The 21036-nt window shown below is 43.6% G+C and overlaps 2 protein-coding genes across 3 annotated transcripts in view; one reads left to right on the top strand and one right to left on the bottom strand.

Annotated features, from left to right (window-relative positions):
* The first annotated feature begins 317 nt into the window (after positions 1–317).
* On the top strand, positions 318–16734 carry LOC118786282 (WD repeat, SAM and U-box domain-containing protein 1-like). Its single transcript, XM_036541413.1, has 13 exons — positions 318–501; positions 906–1328; positions 2089–2276; positions 4105–4191; positions 6460–6553; positions 7481–7514; positions 7724–7764; positions 7858–7964; positions 9151–9174; positions 9890–9919; positions 11371–11553; positions 15511–15645; positions 16033–16734. Exons 2-13 carry the CDS (start codon positions 934–936, stop codon positions 16185–16187), a joined length of 1473 nt encoding a protein of 490 aa, XP_036397306.1. The 5' UTR covers positions 318–501; positions 906–933; the 3' UTR covers positions 16188–16734.
* Positions 16735–16822: 88 nt separating this feature from the next.
* Positions 16823–21036, bottom strand: part of tanc1b (tetratricopeptide repeat, ankyrin repeat and coiled-coil containing 1b) — a 133137-nt gene continuing 128923 nt past the window's right edge. For both annotated transcript variants that reach the window (XM_036541411.1, XM_036541412.1), the window contains 3 exons: positions 20555–20701; positions 19367–19467; positions 16823–19096 (listed from right to left, as the gene is read on the bottom strand). In XM_036541411.1, coding sequence (XP_036397304.1) covers positions 17611–19096; positions 19367–19467; positions 20555–20701 — 1734 coding nt within the window. In that variant the 3' untranslated portion in view covers positions 16823–17610. The remainder of the gene's footprint in view (positions 19097–19366; positions 19468–20554; positions 20702–21036) is intronic.

Genomic DNA, 21036 nt, shown 5'->3' with positions numbered 1-21036 from the left:
CAAATTACACAAATTTAGGAACTATGACATTTTCATGGTTATATACTGTTCTAAATACGCGTAATATATTTGAAATGGATATTCTTTGGGGAAAAAAATACATAAGTTACATTACTCGATTTTTGCAACTGTACAACCATGTTCTGAAATTCAATGTTTCTTTAGCTTTTAGCTAACTGTATTTATGTATACTGTTACACAGGACTAAGAATTCCATTTTATGTATTTATTTTTTCTCATACAACGCCAAAAAGCAGGAATAAACGATTGGGGTGTGACGAAACCAAAAAGTTATGCAAGAAAGGGTTAATGGGGAAACAAGCACGAGGTTTTTACAACGTGATGCGTAACGTTAGTTAAATATGGAAAAACCCATAAACGGAGGTGTGATTAGATAAAATCTAGCCCAGGGAGGTATTTGTACCTGGACACCAGGCTATCACCCCCTTATTAAAAGACTGCTTCGAGGCTTGCAGCTGAACCAGGAAGTGAATACAAGAGGTAAGCACACGCGTTTTGCTTTCATAAGCTATTCATTTTCATTTCATGCTAATTGTTTATAAAAGAATCATATGAATCGTAGCCTTTTATCATTTCAGACACGAAGGTACCTTTGTGATTTTGCATGTATCGCACAAAATCAGATGTTGAGATGGCGTTTCCATTTACAAACAACAATTAGCTAGCTAACGTTATGGCTCCTTGTTCCTTTCCTTGACTTTTTTTCCATCCGTGAAAAACGCATCGTGTTAGCTTTAGGCCTATTCTTTTTATTGGATTTAAATCGCTATGTTCCATTATAGTAGGCTCATTTTGTAAACAAGGAAACGTTTAGCTTTTTATTATTTGCCAGCTAAGCTGCGCCACCTGGTGTGAAAATGACGTTTGTTTTCTGGGTTTCTCAGGGGCCGACCAGCACCTGATGTCAGAGTGATGTCTCTCGTCTGCACCCTCCAGGACCACACCGATGATGTGAACTGGTGCGCGTTCTCCCGGAACCTGCTGGCGACCTGCTCCACGGATAAAACCGTTCGGATCTACTCGATCCCCGACTTCTCGGAGCTCGCATTCTCCCCTCTCACCGGCCACGGCTATGTGGTCCATTGCTGCTGTTTCAGCGCCTGCGGGCAGTACCTCGCGTCCTGCTCCACGGACGGCACTACGATCATCTGGAGCATGGACACCGGTGAGATGATGAGCGCCTTAGCGCATCCCGGCCGCAGTCCGGTCAGAGTTTGCGCTTTCTCGCCTGACTCCGCCTGTTTGGTCTCCGCCGCTTCCGCTGGGACGTTTGCCCTGTGGGACTTCCGCTCTAGAACACTGCGCAGGTAAATCCAGCCGCAAACTGTTGCACAACTGCGAGTAAACCCGCTGACGACACATGATTAATTACGACCAGCCTCCTCTTTATATGAGCGTTTCAACATTTATAGCCAAAGAAAGCACTTGTTAAAATTGGTTTCCAGCTCTTCTAAATAGGTTTCTTTCATAGTCTGTCAAGCACATTGAATTAAACTCCCCAGCAAGGTTTTATAGTTCTGAATGAAAACATAATTTCTCGTTTTTTATTTGAGCAGGTGTTGTTCTGGCCATAGTTATGAATGTTATCTGCTTGTCATGCAACAATTGAGTAACATATCCTGTAGAATTGTTCACTGGGCATATTTTATGCAGGCACTAACACATACATACAGCAATATGGCATGGCAGTAGGGAGTAGGGCTCGTAACCAACAGGTTGCTGGTTCAATTCCCTACTGGGGCACTGCTGTTGTACCATTGGGCAAGGGACTTAACCTAAAATTGCCTCAGTAAATAGCCAGCAATATAAATGGGTAAAATTGTATTGTATGTAAATCACTCTGGATAAGAGCATCTGCTAAATCATACTCATGTAAAGTAATATTTAGTTAAAATAACATCCACTTGAACATGTTGCAATGCAATACCATTCTGTCTGGATTATAACAAGGGGTTTATGCAATATCACCCCCCAACAATTGTACTTTTCAATTTATGTATTTGGTATCATTACCAACAGCATTTGATTGCGTTATTTGGTAATTTTGTGTAAATGTCCTACCCTCAGAACAGGGGCAGTGGCTGAGGCCTCGGTTGTAGCCTGCTCCTTCAGCCCCTGTGGTCAGGTGTTCGTCACGGGTTCCACCTGCGGGGACATACGAGTCTGGGACCTGGAGGCGAATCAGCTTCAGGCTGTGAAGAATGCTCATGACCTCGGGGTGACCTGCTGCCACTTTGCCTCCCAGATTCAGAGGGGTAAGATTGATGCACATTATACATTACATTACATAATTGTCTTTTATCAGATGCTCCTATCCAGAGCGATTTACATAGATTACAGTTTTTACATGGATATTTACTGAGGCAATTGTGGGTTAAGTACCTTGCCAAAGGGTACAACGACAGTGCCCCAGCAAGGAATTGAACTGGCAACCTTTCAGTTACGAACCTTGCTCCTTACCGCCATGCTATACTGCTGCTCACATTATCCGATTCGTGATAATCTGCGATTATCCGTGCTGCTGTTTTTTTTGTACTGATTATGCAACATTGGGTCAGTCAGTGCTTGCAACTTTATAACACCCGGATGCCTGGTTTGTGTGGTGTGTGTTGTTCACATCACTCTGGTGCAGTTTTCAAAAAAATTAGCTGTGCTCTTGTCTTCTTTAATGCTTTAATTTCATATCTCCTTCACCAGTAAGAGAAGCCAATACAGTTAAACAGGAATAATTCCCATTGGCAATCTGGAAATCGGTCTTAGCTCATTATGTACAATTTTTTATGTCGCAGATCAGTAATCATGTTTCATAAAGAGGTTCTCTTCATTATCATCCCTCTGCTGGAGTACCCTAAGGTTCTGTTTCGGGTCTGCTGCTTCTATTTCTCTCTCTCTCCCTTTCTTTCTCTCTGTTTCTCCGTGGCTTCTCTTATCATTTGCACTGTTTGCAGATTATGCACAATTATATTGCTCTTTTCCACTAATTCCCATATTCCATCTCTCATTTCAGCATATTTAGATGACATCATTGGACCTCTTAGTTCTTCACGCTCCATTTTATCTTCTCTTGGTCTCTGTCTTTCCAGAATCACACCCTCTCCCCTTCCTACTATGTGGAAAAACTGTCCATCATTTTAGTCTCCACCCTGTTATTACTTTAAAACATATTTTCTTTCAGAAAAAAATATAAAAAAAGTTTGAACAGTTTTTGAACAGTGATGTAATATCAGTCATTGTCAAATCAGTACCAGCTCAGTTTAACTGGAACAAATGGCATTTAACAAACAGAAAACATTTCTCTTGCAATAAACAAGCAATAAGCATCTGTTTATGATCACAAATGACTCATGATAGTGAAATGTCATCATTAAAACATTGTGTGAATCAGCATAGATCTTGAATTTGTGTTAAAGGCAATGTCATTTACTTGGATAGTTTTGTTAGTGTGTTAGTCTGGGATTTGCTGGCCTGATATAGGCACAGGGGCACTCCTATATTGAATTTAGCTCACAAATAATATTAGAATGCATAAATCTGAAGCACATGTGAATATGCAATATTCAGAGTTACAGTGGGCATATCTGCTATTATCAGTTGGAGATAATATGATTCTAACACATGCTGCTTGGCTCACTTAAACCTCTGGTGCAAAAAGTACAGATGAGAACTATAATACACTGCTCTTTTTCTGGGGTCCCAGGTCAATAAATAGTAATGCCAGTTCTTTATTTTTAACTCATAACCTAATGTTAGAATGGCCTGTCGTTATTCATTTTGCAGCTGATAAAATATTCTTTCAGTGTCCATGTGTCCAGAAACTTTATTGCATAGCATCAGTCTCCATATAATTGTTTTACTTGGTTTTAGAAATAACACACAGATCGTGGAGTCTTGCCAGTTCATGAATTCGTGAACTTAGTAGTTTATCTAGATAAATAAGACATCGATTTAAAGTACATTATTTGTCATCTTCATAGGCAGGCTGTTGATCATCTTTACAGTGTGCTATGATCCTCATAAGACATAGTTGAGACAGAGTAGAACTGGTCCTTTTTAATAAACGTGTTTTCTTTCTGTGCTTCGCAGAGGGAGAGTGGATGAAGTTTCAGTTGGCCTCCTGTGGACAGGATAGCCTACTGAAGATATGGAGTGTCTCTTGGCTAGCTACAGCAGGTAGGCACCACGCCACATCTTGCCTCCTGTGTGTGGACAGACAGACAGACACTCCATCCTCCACCCTGAATTCTGACGGAGACAATATTTGATTCCTGAAAAAAGCTGCTTTCAAAATAACATAAATCTTCATTAATAATAAAATTTTTAAACAATAACTTCCACAGATGAAGGTATGTACAACAGAAATTCCTGCTATTGTTGTGTGAAATGGAAGAACACAGTGATTAATGCGAGTGGCAGAGATTATTTTTTCCTCTCATGCACCTGCAGTAGTTTTTTTTTTCAGGTGTGTAAATGTTATCTTCTTTGGCAAACCATGTAAACAACTTCAAACAAGGACACCGAAGATTTATTGAGCTGATTCCAGAGAACTCCAAATAACCAACATCTGCGGAAAGTGTTTGTGTTGATAAAAAAAAAAAAAATCTGTGTTGTATACCTTGCCCTTTTACATTTTACATTTATCAAAGAGAAATGAAAGAAAGAAACACATACTGTACCATTTCACTGAAAGGAACAGCAGCCTAAAAAGTCCATACAGAAATGTTTAAATAGTATCTATAAATATTGTTGAGTTTAAGGTGTAGGACAAAATCTTTATTTATGCATTTCACATTAACAATATCTCATGGGTCTCCTCATACGTGTGCAGCACTTTCCTTCTTCTGAATAACACTGTTGTAAGACAGCTAATAGTAACCGTCCAAATCCAACCCTTAAACAAGCGCTGACAAGAATAAGAAAACACGGGAAGCAACTGTGTCTATAGTCCTAACTGTCATTAAGAAGACAGCTCTTGGAACGGGACCAGAAAACCAGATAGGGGGCTTTGTTTTTGCCCTTGGCAAAGTGACTGAAAGACAGTGGCGGATGGGATGGCGCTGCTTGTACAGTACACGCGAGTCAACGTCTAACATGTCTCTGTTGCTGTGGAAACGAGAGCGGCTGGCTGAGGTCCGCATCCCGTGTCACGTCCCAGTGGGATTATTGCGGGCTCTTTGTTTTAGCCGCCGCGGCTGCGGGGAGCGCAACATGCCACTCAAACCCGGCGCAATGGCTGTCACTCGGATTGTTTTGCATTTAGATGATTTTAGATCCGCTGGAAATTGTTTTTGCAGATAGCCTACACGTGGGTTGAATTTCTACATTGACTTTTCCCCCGCTCGCTACCTGCGCGCGTTGTTTTTAAAGTCAGCTCGCGTACAGATTTCTCCAACGCATTTGTTTTTTGGTTTTTTTGTTGTTGTTTTTTTATACCATGAATTTGCCCACACCGGAGATGTTTTCCCTAATTGACTTTTACTTCCAAACCGTGGAAATCAAACATTCCTTTTAAATAGATCAACTTTAAGAATGGCTATATTTTGTTGTGCCTAATACAATTAAAATATATCTTTTTTTCATTTCAGCAGGGCTTAATATTAGAAGCCAACAGGGTGCTTATAATAGCTGTTCTTTTTTCCCCACTAAATACTATCAACACAAAAGGCTTAATTGGAAAGCAGCGTAATTACAGCTTTTTCATTAATTGTTACTGCAGGAGGGAATGAATATAAAAACAGTCTTCATAACAAACACAAATAATGAAACAAGTGGAAGAGACCTGTGCGATTGTTACCGGTGCTGAAGGTGAACGAGTCACATTCATAGAATAATGGAGGATTCTGGCAACGGGGCTGGTAGTATAACTGCCACCAGTCAAATCTGGTATAACTGCTTCCTGCACACCAAATAATCAAGAAGAACTTGAATTTGTAATGAGTACAAGAATGGCCATGAAAATGGTTTGGTGAGATGGAAAGGAGAAATCATATCTGACACTGAACATTTTCTGTCTCCAAGTCACATAATTACTGATAATTATGCCAACAACACAATAAAAACAAATCAACTAACATATAATGTCATAATAACTAGTCCTGAGCTATTGAATATTAAACATCAAATATTTTTGAAACCGAGAGACCTGATGTTTACGTTACATTATATTACTATTCATTTTTTCCTCTTTGTTGCAGACATTGTGTAGTTCATGCATCCAGCTGGCGTGTTGGTAGAGCAGACAACAGGTTTGACTCCCGGGTTGGCTGCTGTACTCTTGAGAAAGAAAGATGCGTGACCTGATTTGCTCCAGTGAACCTCCACAGTTACGAATGGCTGATACTGTACGTGAGGAATGTGTGGCTGCCGAGCATGTGAATGCTGGTAGCAGAGGCAGTGATGTGGCGGGGTGCTGATGTGTTTGTGTTGGGTATTGATCCACAGGCTGCAAGGTGCGGCTGCTGCACTCTCTCAGAGGACAGTCCGCCCCGGTGCTCTCCTGCGCCTTCTCCGCTGACGGACAGCAGGTCGTCTCAGGGTACGACTGCCCTGACTTCACCTTACAGGCCGCGGCCTGGGTCTGCAGCTAGAATCACAGTAAACGCCACAGGGCTCACCTGAAACAATAATACCTGTGAAGCCTCAGAGGGCCTCAGACGCATTTTGCTGATATCACTTTGCATTTAGTTTTTGATCTGATTGAGTTTTTCATATCAAAACCTGCTGAATCTTACGTTTTAACCAGCAGTTATGAAGCATCCTGTAGCACATGGATATTGCCTTGCATGTCCTGATTCAGTTTTTGACCTGACTGAGTTGATCATATAGAAACCTGCTAAATTGTTGTTAAATTATAACAAGTTATATTTAGAATCAGCACCTTACAAGTAAGGTGTTAAGGAGAAAGTTATGTAGAAAATGTACATTGAGAAGTGAGGGGAGAAGGCTTTGAGTTTTATTTCATCCACAATAAATTATCTGAATTTTCAGTTTAAAACAACTTCCTCTGTTAGAATCTCATCGGGAAGTGTCCTGCACAAAGCATTCAAGCATCAATTTATTAATTATTCATATTTTCACGTGTAACTGGAATAAGTAACGTGCAGCTTCCCTTGTAAGCGAAGAGGCAGCAGTGAGTGTGTGAAGACTTAGCATTCCTGTCTGTGCTGTTAGTATTCTCTTTGACCACAGGGGGGATCTGTGCTGTAGTGTCCTGGATCTAAACACTTGCTTCTCTCTTACCTATATTATGGCAGTGGGTGCACTGTTATGCTCTGGCATTTTAGGTGATTATCACCATTTCATATAGGTTTTCTTTTAACCTGTGCTTAGTCCAGCAGTTCCACTGCGGATTTATGATGTAATAGATGCATTGGGTCACAGCTGTATTTGACTGACTTTGGATACTGCAGTCGTGTTGCTGACTGAGCATTAGATGTTTCAAAATGCGCTTCTCTTTCCACAGCTCAGTGGATAAAACTGTCACAATTTACAGTGCTGTAAGTCTGTTTTTCCCTTTTCAGTTGCATTTATTTATTTATTCATCCATTCATCCATCCATTCATTCATTCATTCATTCATTCATTCTCAGATCCTTTGTAAACATATTGAAATGAGGGTATTTAAAAGTCTTGGGTGCATCCCATTGTAAATGCAGGGGAATGGCCAAAACTGCTCCCTGTAAGCTGTTTGTCCTCTTGCCTTTCAGAACCAGGGAGTCCTGCTCTATACTCTGAACCAGCATGAAAGGTAAAACAGCTTCCTGGTCACCGATTAGCCGCAGTTATGGGACATCACTCTCAGCAGGGTCTCTGATGGCACTCCCATGATCCTTTTCTCCAGATACGTCACGGCGTGTGCCTTTGCGCCGACGGCGTCCCTTATTGCCACAGGCTCCATGGACAAGACAGTGAACATCTGGAGAGTGGAGGGTGGAAGTGGAGTAGAAGGTGCGTATCAATCCATACATTACATTGCATTACATTGCATTACATTGCATTAATTTACCTGCCGCTCTTATCCGGAGCAACTTCCAGCACAATGGAACATAAGTGTATCCATTCAAGTTAAATTAGCAACAGTGTCAGACCACGCTAACACATTCCCAGACCACTGAGTATGAGCATAAAACTGTTCAAGCCCTACCACAAGTTAACTTGTGCAACTTGACTAGACAAGGGAGGCCGAGTATACCACCATACATCAGCCACTAGATCACAGAATCAAAAACACATTGCAATACTACATGTAAAATAAACAGCAAGTACTAGAAGAAGCAGGTGTTAGGGGGTGGGGATTGAGGTGAAACCAACATGCAGTCTGAAGAATTGGGTCTTCAGTCTGTGTCAGAAGATGGCCAGGGATCCCAGTGTCCTGACCCCCATGGGGTGTTCATTCCAGCACTGAGGGACCAGTACAGACAGGCATCGTGTCTCGGAGGAACGTCACAAACAGCTCCATGACATGTGAAGTCCCAAGGCCCGCCCATTCACCAAGCACTAAGACCAGAAAGCCGCTGCCACAGCTCTGAGTGGAAGCCCTGTTAGGCGTAGCCCTTTGCACTGCGAATGAGCATAAAGCGCTACAACGCATCGGCTCACAGGTGCAGAGCTCAGAGCTTGCGGGAGCCGGAGGTGAGGAGAGCGTAGAGGTAATTAATAGCGGGGGCCTGGCCTTGCGTGGCTTACTCTCAGAGCTGTTTATGAGCCTCGGTCCCGTGCTGACAGATGGCGGAGGGGCAAGAGGTGAGGAAAGGAAACTCACTGGGGGAATAGAAATGAAACACTGCAAACACGATCGAAAAGCACACTGCGGTAAACAACAGCAGGCTCGCATGCTTCAGAGGGCTGTCCTCTGCAAGCGGCCGGGCTCCATGGTTTCAGACACCCAAAGCCCACTCTCTTTAACTCAGCCGTATGAGCACGATTCTCTGTTAACGACCGGTGTCCGATACCGTGCCCTCTTCCTTCAGGGAGCGATTGCTGTAAATGGCTCTGATATCACGGTGCCGCTTGTTTTTTTTTCTTTTTCTTTTTAAAGAAAGGAACATTGCTCCGACCGGAGCATAAGCACTGCCTCCTCCTTCCTGTGATGTACGGCAATTTGTCCTCTTTCTCCTTTTTCAATCATTTCTAGGTAATGAAGGAGAAGCCTCGCCTGGTGAGTCTGTTTCCTCCGCTGTCTTTCTGAGTGCGCTGGAGGTCACAGTGGGTGTGCTTGGAGGAGGCTGTTTGGGAAGATCAAAATCCAGCAAAGATCAAAGCGCATCAGAGGAAAATAATTCAGTGTATTGGGTTTAGGGAGAGTCATTCTTCCCTACAATACAAAGAAGTTGTTTACTGTATGTATACTGTGACCCTTTTGAATATTATTGCATGAATAGCGTTGGATCGATTTCAAATGTTGCCTTTGTTTGGTCAGAAAAACCGTTCGAAGCATCCATGCATATCCTCCTGTTGTTTTCTTCTCATCTGATTTCTTTCTCGGAAATAATCGGTTCTTACGTGTAGGGATTCAGTTGTTATTGATCAAACTGTTTTGGAAAATTTGTATGTGTTCTTCACATATTGAAGCCACCTCGGCTTGTGTTAGCAGCTAATGATGTGGTTAATGTGAAAAATGAATGATTCTGCAGTGAGAATGAAGATAGGTTAAGAGCGCCCAACCTGCTGTGTTTGACTTTAATTTTATTGAATAAGCATTCAGGTATACTGGAAAAAAGCTGCATAGTTGTGCAGAGGTATTTAATGATTACCATATGATATTATTGTTACTAATTATTACTAGTTTAATTGTTAATAATTAACCATTAATTAATAATTGTTATTACCACTATTATTAGTATTATTATTTATTTTTTCCTCTCTTTTTTTAGATGAAACCACAGCTGCCTCCGTGTGCCAAGGTAAGAAGAGAAACATTGGCTCAACCATTCAGCTGTACCGCTAGTCATGGCCCTTAAAATTCCACCAATGAAAACTGATGCGAAAAGAGCACCATCTTTTATATTAACAGTCCTCTAGATACAGAGGCAATTAATCGATTAGCTGTCGAGGGGTCTTTATAAAGTCCGTTACCATGGGGAAAAAAAAATGACATTGCTCTGTAAGTGGGAGATGATGATGGAGAGGCCTGTGTGCGAGAGACAGCTCTGAGGAGAAAGCCTCTGGTGGGTAAAGAGTTTGGCAGAATCGGGCACTCCCCCACGGTGCTCATGGGTATTTGCATAACCCTTCACCTCCTGGGAGTCGGTCCTACGGCGGGAGAGTTTTCCCACTCCATGTCAAATATCTGGGAATAGATTTATACACACATGCAGGGGAGGAAGAGGAAATGGTCCCTGTATTCTCTGTGCATGTGCTGCAGGCCCAGCAGTATATATAACAATGGAATAACGGGTGCTAAGGCTTAAAATTGTTTGAGAAATCAGCAGGACATACGGACATCTAACAAACATGGGTGCGGTTAAAGCAGGCGATGGAAAATTAGTTAGACATATTATATATATATATAATATTATATATTGTATACATAAATCTTATATACATATATATACAGTATATATCGTATCTCTGAAAAATTAAGTTTATATCATTCATAAAGATTGTAAGATTATATAAATCCAAAGAGGTCAGTCTAAAGTAAACACAGATTATCCTTGGTTGTGATTGTTTTTGCCGTAACCATAGGATCCCAGCATCTCCGTCGCTTACAGTGATGTTTCACGGGGCTCGTGATGGCACGTCATTACTCTGGACGGAGGGGCCGTGGAGGGTGGGGGGGTGGGGCGGGGGTCTTGGGTGACAGCTTAATCCAGCCAGGGAGAGAGCGGGGCGCGGAAGACGAAACGGAGTGCGGTTAATGAGAAATAGCTCCTTGCGCCGTTCGGTGAAGGGAAGTGTAAAGGATGAGGCGCGGCGCAGGGTCATTAGCGGAGCCCAACGCGGGAGCGCCTTTTTATCTCCCAGATTCATGAGGAATGATAGCCGCTCAGAGAATGCCGTCTGAAGGTCGTCTTTGATGTAGAGAGCACCTATACGGCACGTCTCAGTGGAGGGGGGGCGGGGGTGGGTGGTGAGGGAAGGGGGGGGGGGGGTGATAAATATTCACAGGACACGCAAATGTGATTAAAACGTTGTTGATAAAAGGAGCGTGTCTGGTTTAGGGAGCGTGGTCAGGAAGCTGTGACTTTGCTTTTCATATCTCGTTTTGGTTTGTTTTTCGAATGGAACGAATGGTAATTCGTTATCAGCGCGGAGAGAGCGTTTGGCTCTGGAATGGGGGAGAAGGCGCTCTTTTGGGCCAGAGTTAGCGGCGGCTAATGAGGAGCGCGCTTCCTGTTTTTGTTCTCCCCAGGGGGGAAGCGGCAGCCGGGTCACCTGAGGCTGCTGGTTGGTGACTGGTCGGAGGACGACATCTCGGCCTGGCTGTGTGAGGAGGGGCTGGAGCCGCTGGTCGGGACGTTCAAGGACAACAACATCGACGGCTCGGAGCTCATCCACCTCAGCAAGGACACCCTGGCCACAGAGCTCGGCATTGGTGAGGGCACACGTATTCTTCGATTCATTTTCTGGCGCCTTCAATCTATAGAATTGGGCACAAGTCTTTGCCAGTCTATCCCACTCCACTATTGCTGTAGTGGTTACAGGTATAGGACACTGTTCTTGTGCCCTTGGGTAAAGTAAGTTAGCTATCCACCTTCTCACCACTGAGGTCTCAGTGTCAGACCCTGGCAAGCTTAAATGAATGCGAAGTTGAGACACTGTACGGCAGACAGTGGTAGGCGTATCTCTAGATCATGATGACTGATGCTGATTGGTGATTTCAATGAGAAGTCACTCCTGACTTATTACAAGAGTGATGGAATCTCCTCATCTATATATTAGATATATAAAATACTCAGTCTTTCATGAACATGTGAATAATATAATACAAAAGGTTGCAAAGTCCTCCATTTTAACATAAAAAGAACATAATTTTAACAACAGAGGGGAAAAGAGTGCGCATATCAGATTTACTGTGTATTACACAGTATCTGTTGCAGCTCTGTATGAACACATCATCTGTGTTGTAAGGCTACGAAACCATTATGCCATTATGTAACATACCTTGTGCTTACTTTGCTTACAAATATAATGCGCTACTTAATATTTCAGGAACAACAACATTCCAAGGATAATCTGTGTTCCGATAGGATTGATTCAGAATGATCTCCTTGGGTTTATATAATCTTTAATCTATAATCTTTAATTTCCCAACCGCTTATTTAGCTGCAGCCATGTTTGTTAGATTAGATTGTGTATGTCTCCCTGATTTCTCGGGCAATTTCACGACAGACCACCCGTTATCCCCAGCTGCTGGGCCTACGGTGTAGGCACAGCGGATGCTGGAACTGTTCTTTTTCCCCCTCTGCATACAGCACATTCTTTTTCCACTGATTATTCAGGCAGAAGACACACTGGAACAATCTCTGTGTCTGTGTTCTGCTGTGACCACCGAGAAGGAAAGCCAAGGTCTGCATAATGCTCAAAAAGAAAAGTGGTTCGGAAAGACACTATTTGCGCATTCTCAGGGAAGCTCGTGAGTCCCTGGCAGTTTCACACTATGAAATATAAATCTGAGAGCCGAAACAGCTGGTCATGCAGAGTACACAGTCCATCCCAGCCGGGACTCATGAATACTTATCAATCACACTTAAGAAACCTGCAGCCCACTGCTCCCATTTGGCAGCATCCTTGTCTTTTGAGTAAATGTCACATGGCCCAGCAAACTGTGTGCGCTAAAACCAACAGCCGTCAGTCTTAATTGGGTAATGCTGGTTGACATTTCTTTTTTATTTCGGTAGAATAGACGGGAGAGCGAGAATTTCCAGCGGAACAGAGATGAAAGACGAGATCTGCTCATGTCCACAGGAGCAGTTTAGAAGATAAAAAGCTGAATGTCTCTTCAGCTGTGTGAAGAAATCTTTGTGTTTTCCCTACAGTACTGTTCAGCAAGAGTATGAATAGCAATAGTGGGGTTTTCAATTTCTTGAGGTTATAAGCAAGCTCTGAAATTGCCCAATTATGCTATCGCAACCATTTCAAGGCAGAAAGCAAGCATTTAGTTCAATTCCAGATGTAATCACTGTTATATATTTCATTACCATTTCATTACTGTAATGGAAACCCCTATAAGGGTTGTCTTGCTGGGGTCATTCAGGCTGAGTGCTTCCTTATCAGGGATTTGAACCTGGATCTTATCATTACGTCAGAGTGGCTTCGGAGTCACACGCTGGACATTAATGGGAGAAGCCCTGACGTGGAGAAATACATACAGTAGAATTAAGCCCTGAATTTCTCAGTCATGCTGGTTTTATCTTTACGCAACAGTGTAGCATAGTGGTAGGGAGCAGGGCTTGTAATCAAAAAGTTGCTGGTTGATTCCCCACTGGGGCACTGCTGCTGTAGCCTTGGGTCAGGTACTTAACCCACAATTGCCTCAGTAATGTAAAAATTGTAATATATGTAAGATGCTCTGAATAAGAGCGTCTGCTAAATGTCAGTAATGCAATGTAATGCTGAAAACCTGCATTATCCCAGACAAGGCACCTGTACACCTATACGGCTGTCACTCATCTCCAAGAATAGTTGTACTTCCCATCAGACCCTGAGCGCATTCTCCCCACTCACCTGTCCCGTCGTTGCATTTATGCCTGGATTCATTGGAAAGTTGTGACAGCACCCGTTTTGTGTCAGTAATGTTAAGGATTATTCTTTTATATTTATATTATACTTTTGCTGTGTGATTCATTCTCACTGCCTCTGCATGACAAGCCAGTTTACCGGCACACAGTCTGGCTAAATTCTAGCTGGCATGCAGAGAATATTAGCGCTTCATGTTTTCCTGCAGCTCCTTCTCCTGACAGCTTGCCCCTTGGCGGATTTTAAGGAACCCCCGGGAAGTCAGTGAAACAGAATGCCTGTTTTAGATTTTTAGTCCGTGCCTTTTTTTTTCGCTCTGTGAGAAGATAGATAGATGAAGGGGAATCACATATTTGTTTTCCCTGTTGAGTTTATCTAGGAGAACAGCCAGAACTAGAGATGTGCCTTTTGTTAAATGGTAGAGGCTGTCGCTCCAATGTCAGACCCTTCCCTGATATGGGAATGATGTCAGTGCAGACGCCAGAGTGGGTTGTCTCCAGGAATGGTCCTTTCAATGATGTGGCCTCTCACCGCTATCCACACATGCCGTACCCCAATGCAGAAGGCTGACCATTGTAATATATCAAGGGTAGGAAAGTAGCTGCACACTGCATTTAAGTGCTTAGTGTGGAATCTCAGCTAATAAATATGCAGCTACTTTCCAAAGAATAGCTAAAACCCGAAACGGCAAGGAAAGTAGCACACTAAGTGCACCTCGTTCTGTAAGACAATTGAGCCCAATTATTATTAATTTAATTAGCAAGTCAATATAAAAGCTAGGTCAAAACTAAGGCAGCAGTGTAGTGTAGTGGTGAGGAGCAGGACTCATAACTGAAAGGTTGCTGGTTCGACTCCCCTCTGTGGCACTGCTGCTGTACCCTTGGGCAAGGTACTTAACCCACAGTTGCCTCAGTAAATACCCAGCTGTGTAAATGGATAACATATAAAAATTGTAACCTATGTAAGGTTCTGTATAAGAGTGTGATGTAATGTCATGGCCAAAGCTGGCCAACAAGTAATGTTATTTTTTTCGTGCTCAAAAGGTAATTTTTGATATTTCAAAATACAGTTACAAAATGTTTGATTCTGCACCTGCAAGCCAACAATGGACTCAGATCTTTGTGTAGGAAGAAAATATGTAGCAAAAGTATAATTTTTATTTCTTAAAAAGTGATTTTATTTGTGTGCCTGATATAAAGGACCTGCTGTTTTTCTTCATTCACACAGCACGCTGTTGTCTAATTGGCCCAGAAAAATGGAAACAAAAAGTAACTTCCACAGTTATCAGGGCAAATATCTTTGATATATTTAGCAGGTTAATTGACATAATTAATCATCAGTAATTGCTCCAGCCCTAGTCAAAAGCAAGAAGGTTTGGGAGGAGGGCAGGATGTTTATCATTGTTTTTGGACAAAAATGAAGGACCATTTACCTGGTGCTTTGAAAACTATGTTTTATTTATTTATTTTTATTATTATTGAATTTATTTTTTTTACTTTTTTTTTTTTTACATATAGTCAACGTAAACAGCCCTGGGCAGTGTTATCTGTGCATCCCTCTGTTTGAGTTTTTCTTTGTGTTTCTCAAATCTTTATGCTGGTGAAAATGGTCTTCAGTATTTGAAATTTCTGTCTTTAAAATGTCATTTGTTATACGTTATGAACCCAAGGTAAGATCTGACCCTCTTGTTCTTTCTGAATGCACTGACTTTTTCAAGAACACGCTTTTTTACAGTTTGTGGATAATGAGGGGCCTATTATTTCAGATTACATGTTTAATATGTGAATATTTTGCTTTGTGTGGTTTGGGTTAGAATCGGTTGGTCTTCGGAATAAACTCATCAGGAAGATCGAGGAGCTGAAGACGACACTGGTTTCTTCAGATGTCCCAGATGAGTTCCTGTGTCCAATCAATAGAGAGATTATGAAAGATCCAGTCATTGCAGCAGGTTGGTACATTCAGGGACAGTCTTTAGATCTGATTTTGATTTACTTTTTCTTCCTAGGTGACAGTAAGAAGTATGAGCATGAGCATTTACTACAAAGCATTGACCATGAGATTGCAACTCTTGATACACACTTATGTAAATAGTCAATAGCACTTCAAGTCTGTTCTATCTTTTGTAGAGATGACACTGGAGTGTATTGTCATTTTAATTCAATACAGCTTTTTCCTCAAAAACTTAAGTGTGAAAGCTCCACCAATACTTTTACAAGTCTTTTTATCTTTAGAAATGTACGTCTCCATTATTCAACAAGTGTTGATAGTCTCATCTAAGAAGTCACTCAAGGAAGTGCAATAAAACTAAAGGCTGATTTTTCTGTTTTGCAAACAGATGGCTTTTCCTACGAGAGAGAGGCAATCGAAAGCTGGATTAACTCCAAGAATCGCTCCAGCCCCATGACAAATCTACCTTTACAAACAACTATAGTCACTCCAAACAGAACCCTAAAGATGGCTATTGGTCGCTGGAAAAGCAGTCAGCGGTGAGCTATGCACATATTACACAATATAGCACTGTTCACCACAAACATACCATAAAACTAAAATTATTAATAACAGAAGACTTTTCCCCTTGTTTCTGTCTTTCCTTGAAGAGCACTGTATCTAAGCGAAAGTCCATGCAATGACATCCACCAGATGGGACTGTTTTCCATTGGGATTTTATTTTCCCATTGTTGGTATGGCAGTAATGTTCTATTACAGTATGTGATAACAGGTAATACAGCTCACAATACTGAAAACATGTCAACAATTGCAAATAACATACATATTAAAATATAATCAATGCCCCACCCCCCAAAAACCTCTTTATTTATACAGTTTTTATATTCTTTGTTATAAACCGTAACTGTAGCATGCACTTAAAACAAAATTATCTCAAGGCTTATTGAAATCTGAAAACGCCTTAACAGCTGTGCAAAAATAACTATATAAAATATATTGCTTTTACAACTGACCAAGCCATAGGAGCTGTAAATAAATTAACCTAGACAGCAACAATAATCAGATACAGAAAGGATTTAGTTAAACATTATAGGGCAATTTATACAATATACAAACATACATGAGGAAAAAAAAAACAATTCTGAGCCATATATACCATCTGAACCAAGCTGTGCGGAAATAAAACTAAATACCTATAATGTGAACAAGTTGAATACAATTACATAGATTCATTTCAAAGAAGGAAATATGTATATACATATATACAAAAAGTCGTAATTTGCAGTATCCTCAAAACACAAGAGGTACTGCTATATTATACATTATAGTATACTTATTGTATTTTTATCTATACTTCTTCGCCTGTCTTTCTGCTGCTGTTAACACCCAAATTTCCCCACCTGGGGATCAATAAAGTGTTATCTTATCTTATCTAAGAGTGATCTGCAACTTGTCCTCTACCGTCCACTGAATTTTTTAATAGTCTTTTCATCCGTCAGCACCATTATTTTTACATACGCAGAGCTCGACCCTCTTTCTGATGTAACTCCATTTTAATAATCTAATAATGTACGGTATCACATTTCGTATGCGCACCCAAAAGGCCTATATTAATTATTAAAGTGCCATCACTGTTTTGTCTGCTTACACATGCCGTGTGAGTGTCTGAGTGCAATGTCCAGCTCTGCTGAATCGTAGCATGCAGCCCTGTAACAGAAGCGCAATGGCCCTACGCATTTCTTAGCAAGAATAAAACTGTACCAGTCTAAATACTGCCTGTGGTCAATATTCAAAGGAAAGATGCAAATAAATGTAAAATTTGTATAGTCCTGAAAAGTTAAGACTTGAAAACCTGAATTGACAAGGATGGTTTTCTTTTGAAAACAGGTTTCCTCCACTTTAAAAAAAAAAAACAAAAAACAAAAAAAAAGTTCAAACATCCTGTAGGGAGGGGGATGGGTTGTCATTACACATTGGACTCTATAAAGGATCGCTTTGGTTTCATTGACGTGACGTGAATGGGGGGATTGTCTCGGGCCAGGCTGGACTGCTTGGGCTTGCTGTCCGAGAAGGAGTGCGGCAGGGCCACAGCTGGCTTGGACTCCTTGTAGCAGGTGGCGACCTGGCAGAACTTCTCGGCGAATTCCTTGGCATGCATTCCATTGTGGAGGCTCCCTGTGGCGCCCTGAGACGGAGCTTTGAGCTGCTCGTGGTACACGCTCCCTGATTTGGCATAAGGCAGCTCGCAGTTCGCCCCCTGCAGGCTGCCGCCGGCGGGCGCAGCGTGCGCGGCGTGGCCGAGCAGACCCTCGGCGGGGTGTCCCTGCCAGCCGCGGCCAGCGGGCTGGTGGCCCTGGTGGCCCTGGTGGCCCTGGTGGCCCTGGTGCTGCTGCAGCTGCTGCTGCTGCTGGAAGCGCACCGTCTTGTCCATGATGCCCATGAAGGGGCGGGGCTTGTACTCGGCCGTCCCGCCCGGGCCCGGCTTGGGCTTGTCCGCGGTCTTGGTGCGCACGTCCGGGCCCTGCAGCTTCCCGCTGTCCGAGAGGCTGCTGCTGGACGCCAGGCTGCTGGTGGAGCTGGACACCTTCATGCTTCCCGCCTGGGAGCCCGACGCCGGCTCCTTCCTCGCCTCCTGACCCACCCCCGGGCCCCCTCCTGCCATCAGCGTGTCCACGGAGGACGCTGAGTGAGCCGAGAGCCTCTCTGCACTCTTAGCGGTGTTGGAGGGGTAGGGCTGGGCGGGGTGGAAGGGGGGCTGGGCCTCGGAGTCGCAGTGGCGGGCCGAGCCCTGCGCGGCGGAGGTGGCGGCCAGGAGCTCCTCAAAGCTGGCCCCCGTGTCAGCGGCCCCCGGCGGCAGCGGGCTGATGTCAATGCCCGGCCCAGCTGTCAGCACGCTGGAGATGTGCCGACTGGGCAGCGGGCTGGAGGGGGCGTAGTGGGACTGGGACTTGCCCCCGGACCTGCCCCCAGACTGCAGCGAGTTCATGTGCTGGTTGGTTTTGACAATCTGGGCCTGCTTGGAGGGCTGGATGACCAGGCCCTGCTGTGCCAGCGGCTCCCGGAGGTACTTGAGGCTCTGCCTGCCGGGGGGAGGCGACCCGGGCCGCGGGTTCTGCTGCGAGAGGCTCAGCGAATCCGGGAGAGTCCGATTGAGCGAGTAGACGTCCCGCGGCCATGCCTCGGGCCTCTTGTCGTGCTGAGAGGGCTGCTCCTCGTCCGCGTCCTTCAGCTCCTGCGTGCTCTGAGCGTCGCCAGGGCTCCCCTCCTCCTCCTCCTCGCGGTCGGACTCGTGCCCCGGCGGCGTCTGGCTCGGCGCCCCCTGCTGTTTCTGCTGGGCCCTCTGCAGCTGGCTGCACTCGTCCTCCACTCGCACCAGCAGGCGGCGGATCTCGCGATTGTTGGGGCAGAGCTTGGCTGCCTCATGCAGGTCTGCCAGCGCCGCAGCGAACTGCCTATAGGGGGTGACAGAGAGAGACAGATAGAAAGGGGGGGAGGAGAGGGAGGGGGCAGAGGAAGAGAGAAGGAGGGGGCACAGAGAGAAAGAGAGAGAGAGAGAGAGAGAGAGGGGGGAGGGGAGGGCATGGTGGCCCAGATCAGCCTCACTTATCTACCAGAGCCAGATCCCCCTGGACCAGACAGAACTCTTCATTTTCTACATCACGGAAACATCTGCTGTGAAATGAGGTCCAAGCAGGACCAGCGATTTGGAGGATCAGTATTACCTGCTGCTCCTTTTTGCCCTGGCTCTGGCGTAGTAGGCTTCGTATGATTTTGGTTTCAGCTCAAGTGCCTTTGTTGCAAATTCCTCAGCCATTCCAAAGTCCTGTTGGGAGGTACAGAGCAACATAGCTGAAATCAATCATCTGAAACAGTGACAGAAGCACAAGTTTCTCAATCAGCAGCATTCTGAGTGCTTCATCCCCAAAACCCACACAAATTCTGACCACCACCGTGCATATTCCACAATACATAACCAGAATTACCTACCATGCTGTCTGGCTTTGTCATGTGGAATTTCATCATCGTAGGAGATGAATTCATTCATGAGTTTTATTAAATAAACGAATTCACAGTTCAGACCTGAGAGCACTGAACTACTCTCTGTCACATTTCATCAATCAAACGTCTGGCACGGTCTCCTCCTGCTGTTGTCTTTCACTTGCTCCGGTTCCAGCACTGCTTGTGCCGTACACTCCTGCCCAGTCGGTAATTAAATACAGATGTAACATGGTGCCCATCTGTTTCGTCTACCTCTACAAGACACCGCAAAAAATGAGATTTTGCTGTCTTTTTTCTTAACGATCTAGCTGTCATATTTTTTCAAATGATAATTCAATAAACACAACAGTGGTGGTTCTGTCCTTGAGACGGAATAAAGGATTACAGTAACAAATTTCCAGATCATACCTCATAAATCATGTTGATTTTGTTTCCCCCTGTAAAAATCGCCAGAAGGTTTGTCGAGCCCGATTGTTCATTCGCTGATGGCATTTGTTTGTGCTAATGACATACTGTAATAACTGGCTTGACTAGATTAATCCTGAACTACCCTCCGGCGCAATTAGTAGCTGAGATCATGGTAACTCACAAATGTTTTCCCCTCTAGTGGTATCTGCTGTTTTTTGATTGGTAGTTCATATGGGAGAGGATAAAATATTGTATTACAAGTGCTACATTATGTATTTGCTGAGTGGACACGCTTATTTGGGGTGACATTTTACATAATACCCATTAATTTACAGTTGGTCCATTTAAAGCGGTCCAGTGAAATTGCTAAATGCTACGGTGCTCTTCATAACACACGCAGGTATGAGAAATGTATTTATTATGCATAATTTGTGACTGTCTTAACGTATAATAGCGCGTATGCAGCAGTGTGTTAAACAGAAGGCCTGGGAATGGTGGCTCACATTGGTTTTCCTACGACAGCGGGAGAGGTTGAGGTACAGCGAAACTCTCAGCTCTTTGAAGGCCTTCAGGTCATCCCCGAATCCCTCCCGAGGGAACTTCCTCAGAGCATACTGGTACCTCTGTGCTGCCTCCTTCATCTTCCCTTTCTGAGAGAGAGAGAGAGAGGGAGAGAGAAAGAGAGAGAGAGGGGGAGGGGGAAGAGAGATAAAGACAGAGAGAGAATAAGTGAGAGAGGGATGGGGGGAGGTAGAGGTAGAGAGTGCGTGAAAGTCAGATTGAGAGATGAGAGATAGATGGGGGGGGCAGAGAGAGAGAGAGTGAGAGAGAGAGTGAGAGAGAGGGCAGACAATTGTCAATTCTTGCCTTAGAAATTGAGACTTGTAAGACATTCTGAGCATGAAAAGCACCCAAACATCTCTGTCAGAAGAATCTCACAACGAGGAATACTCTCTGCCCTCCAACATTTCGATTTGTTTTTTGA

This window comes from Megalops cyprinoides, chromosome 11, assembly GCF_013368585.1.
Source record: "Megalops cyprinoides isolate fMegCyp1 chromosome 11, fMegCyp1.pri, whole genome shotgun sequence".
Lineage (NCBI taxonomy): Eukaryota > Metazoa > Chordata > Actinopteri > Elopiformes > Megalopidae > Megalops > Megalops cyprinoides.
This window is presented reverse-complemented; position numbering and strand designations above follow the sequence as displayed.

What these genes read in the sequence shown, in the direction of transcription:
- LOC118786282 (XM_036541413.1), top strand. Translation starts at nt 934, where the DNA reads ATGTCTCTCGTCTGCACCCTCCAGGACCACACCGATGATGTGAACTGG. An exon ending in CTGTCACAATTTACAGTGCT is followed by an intron (nt 7,515 to 7,723) that starts GTAAGTCTGTTT and finishes CTTGCCTTTCAG; the next exon opens with AACCAGGGAGTCCTGCTCTA. An exon ending in ACTCTGAACCAGCATGAAAG is followed by an intron (nt 7,765 to 7,857) that starts GTAAAACAGCTT and finishes CCTTTTCTCCAG; the next exon opens with ATACGTCACGGCGTGTGCCT.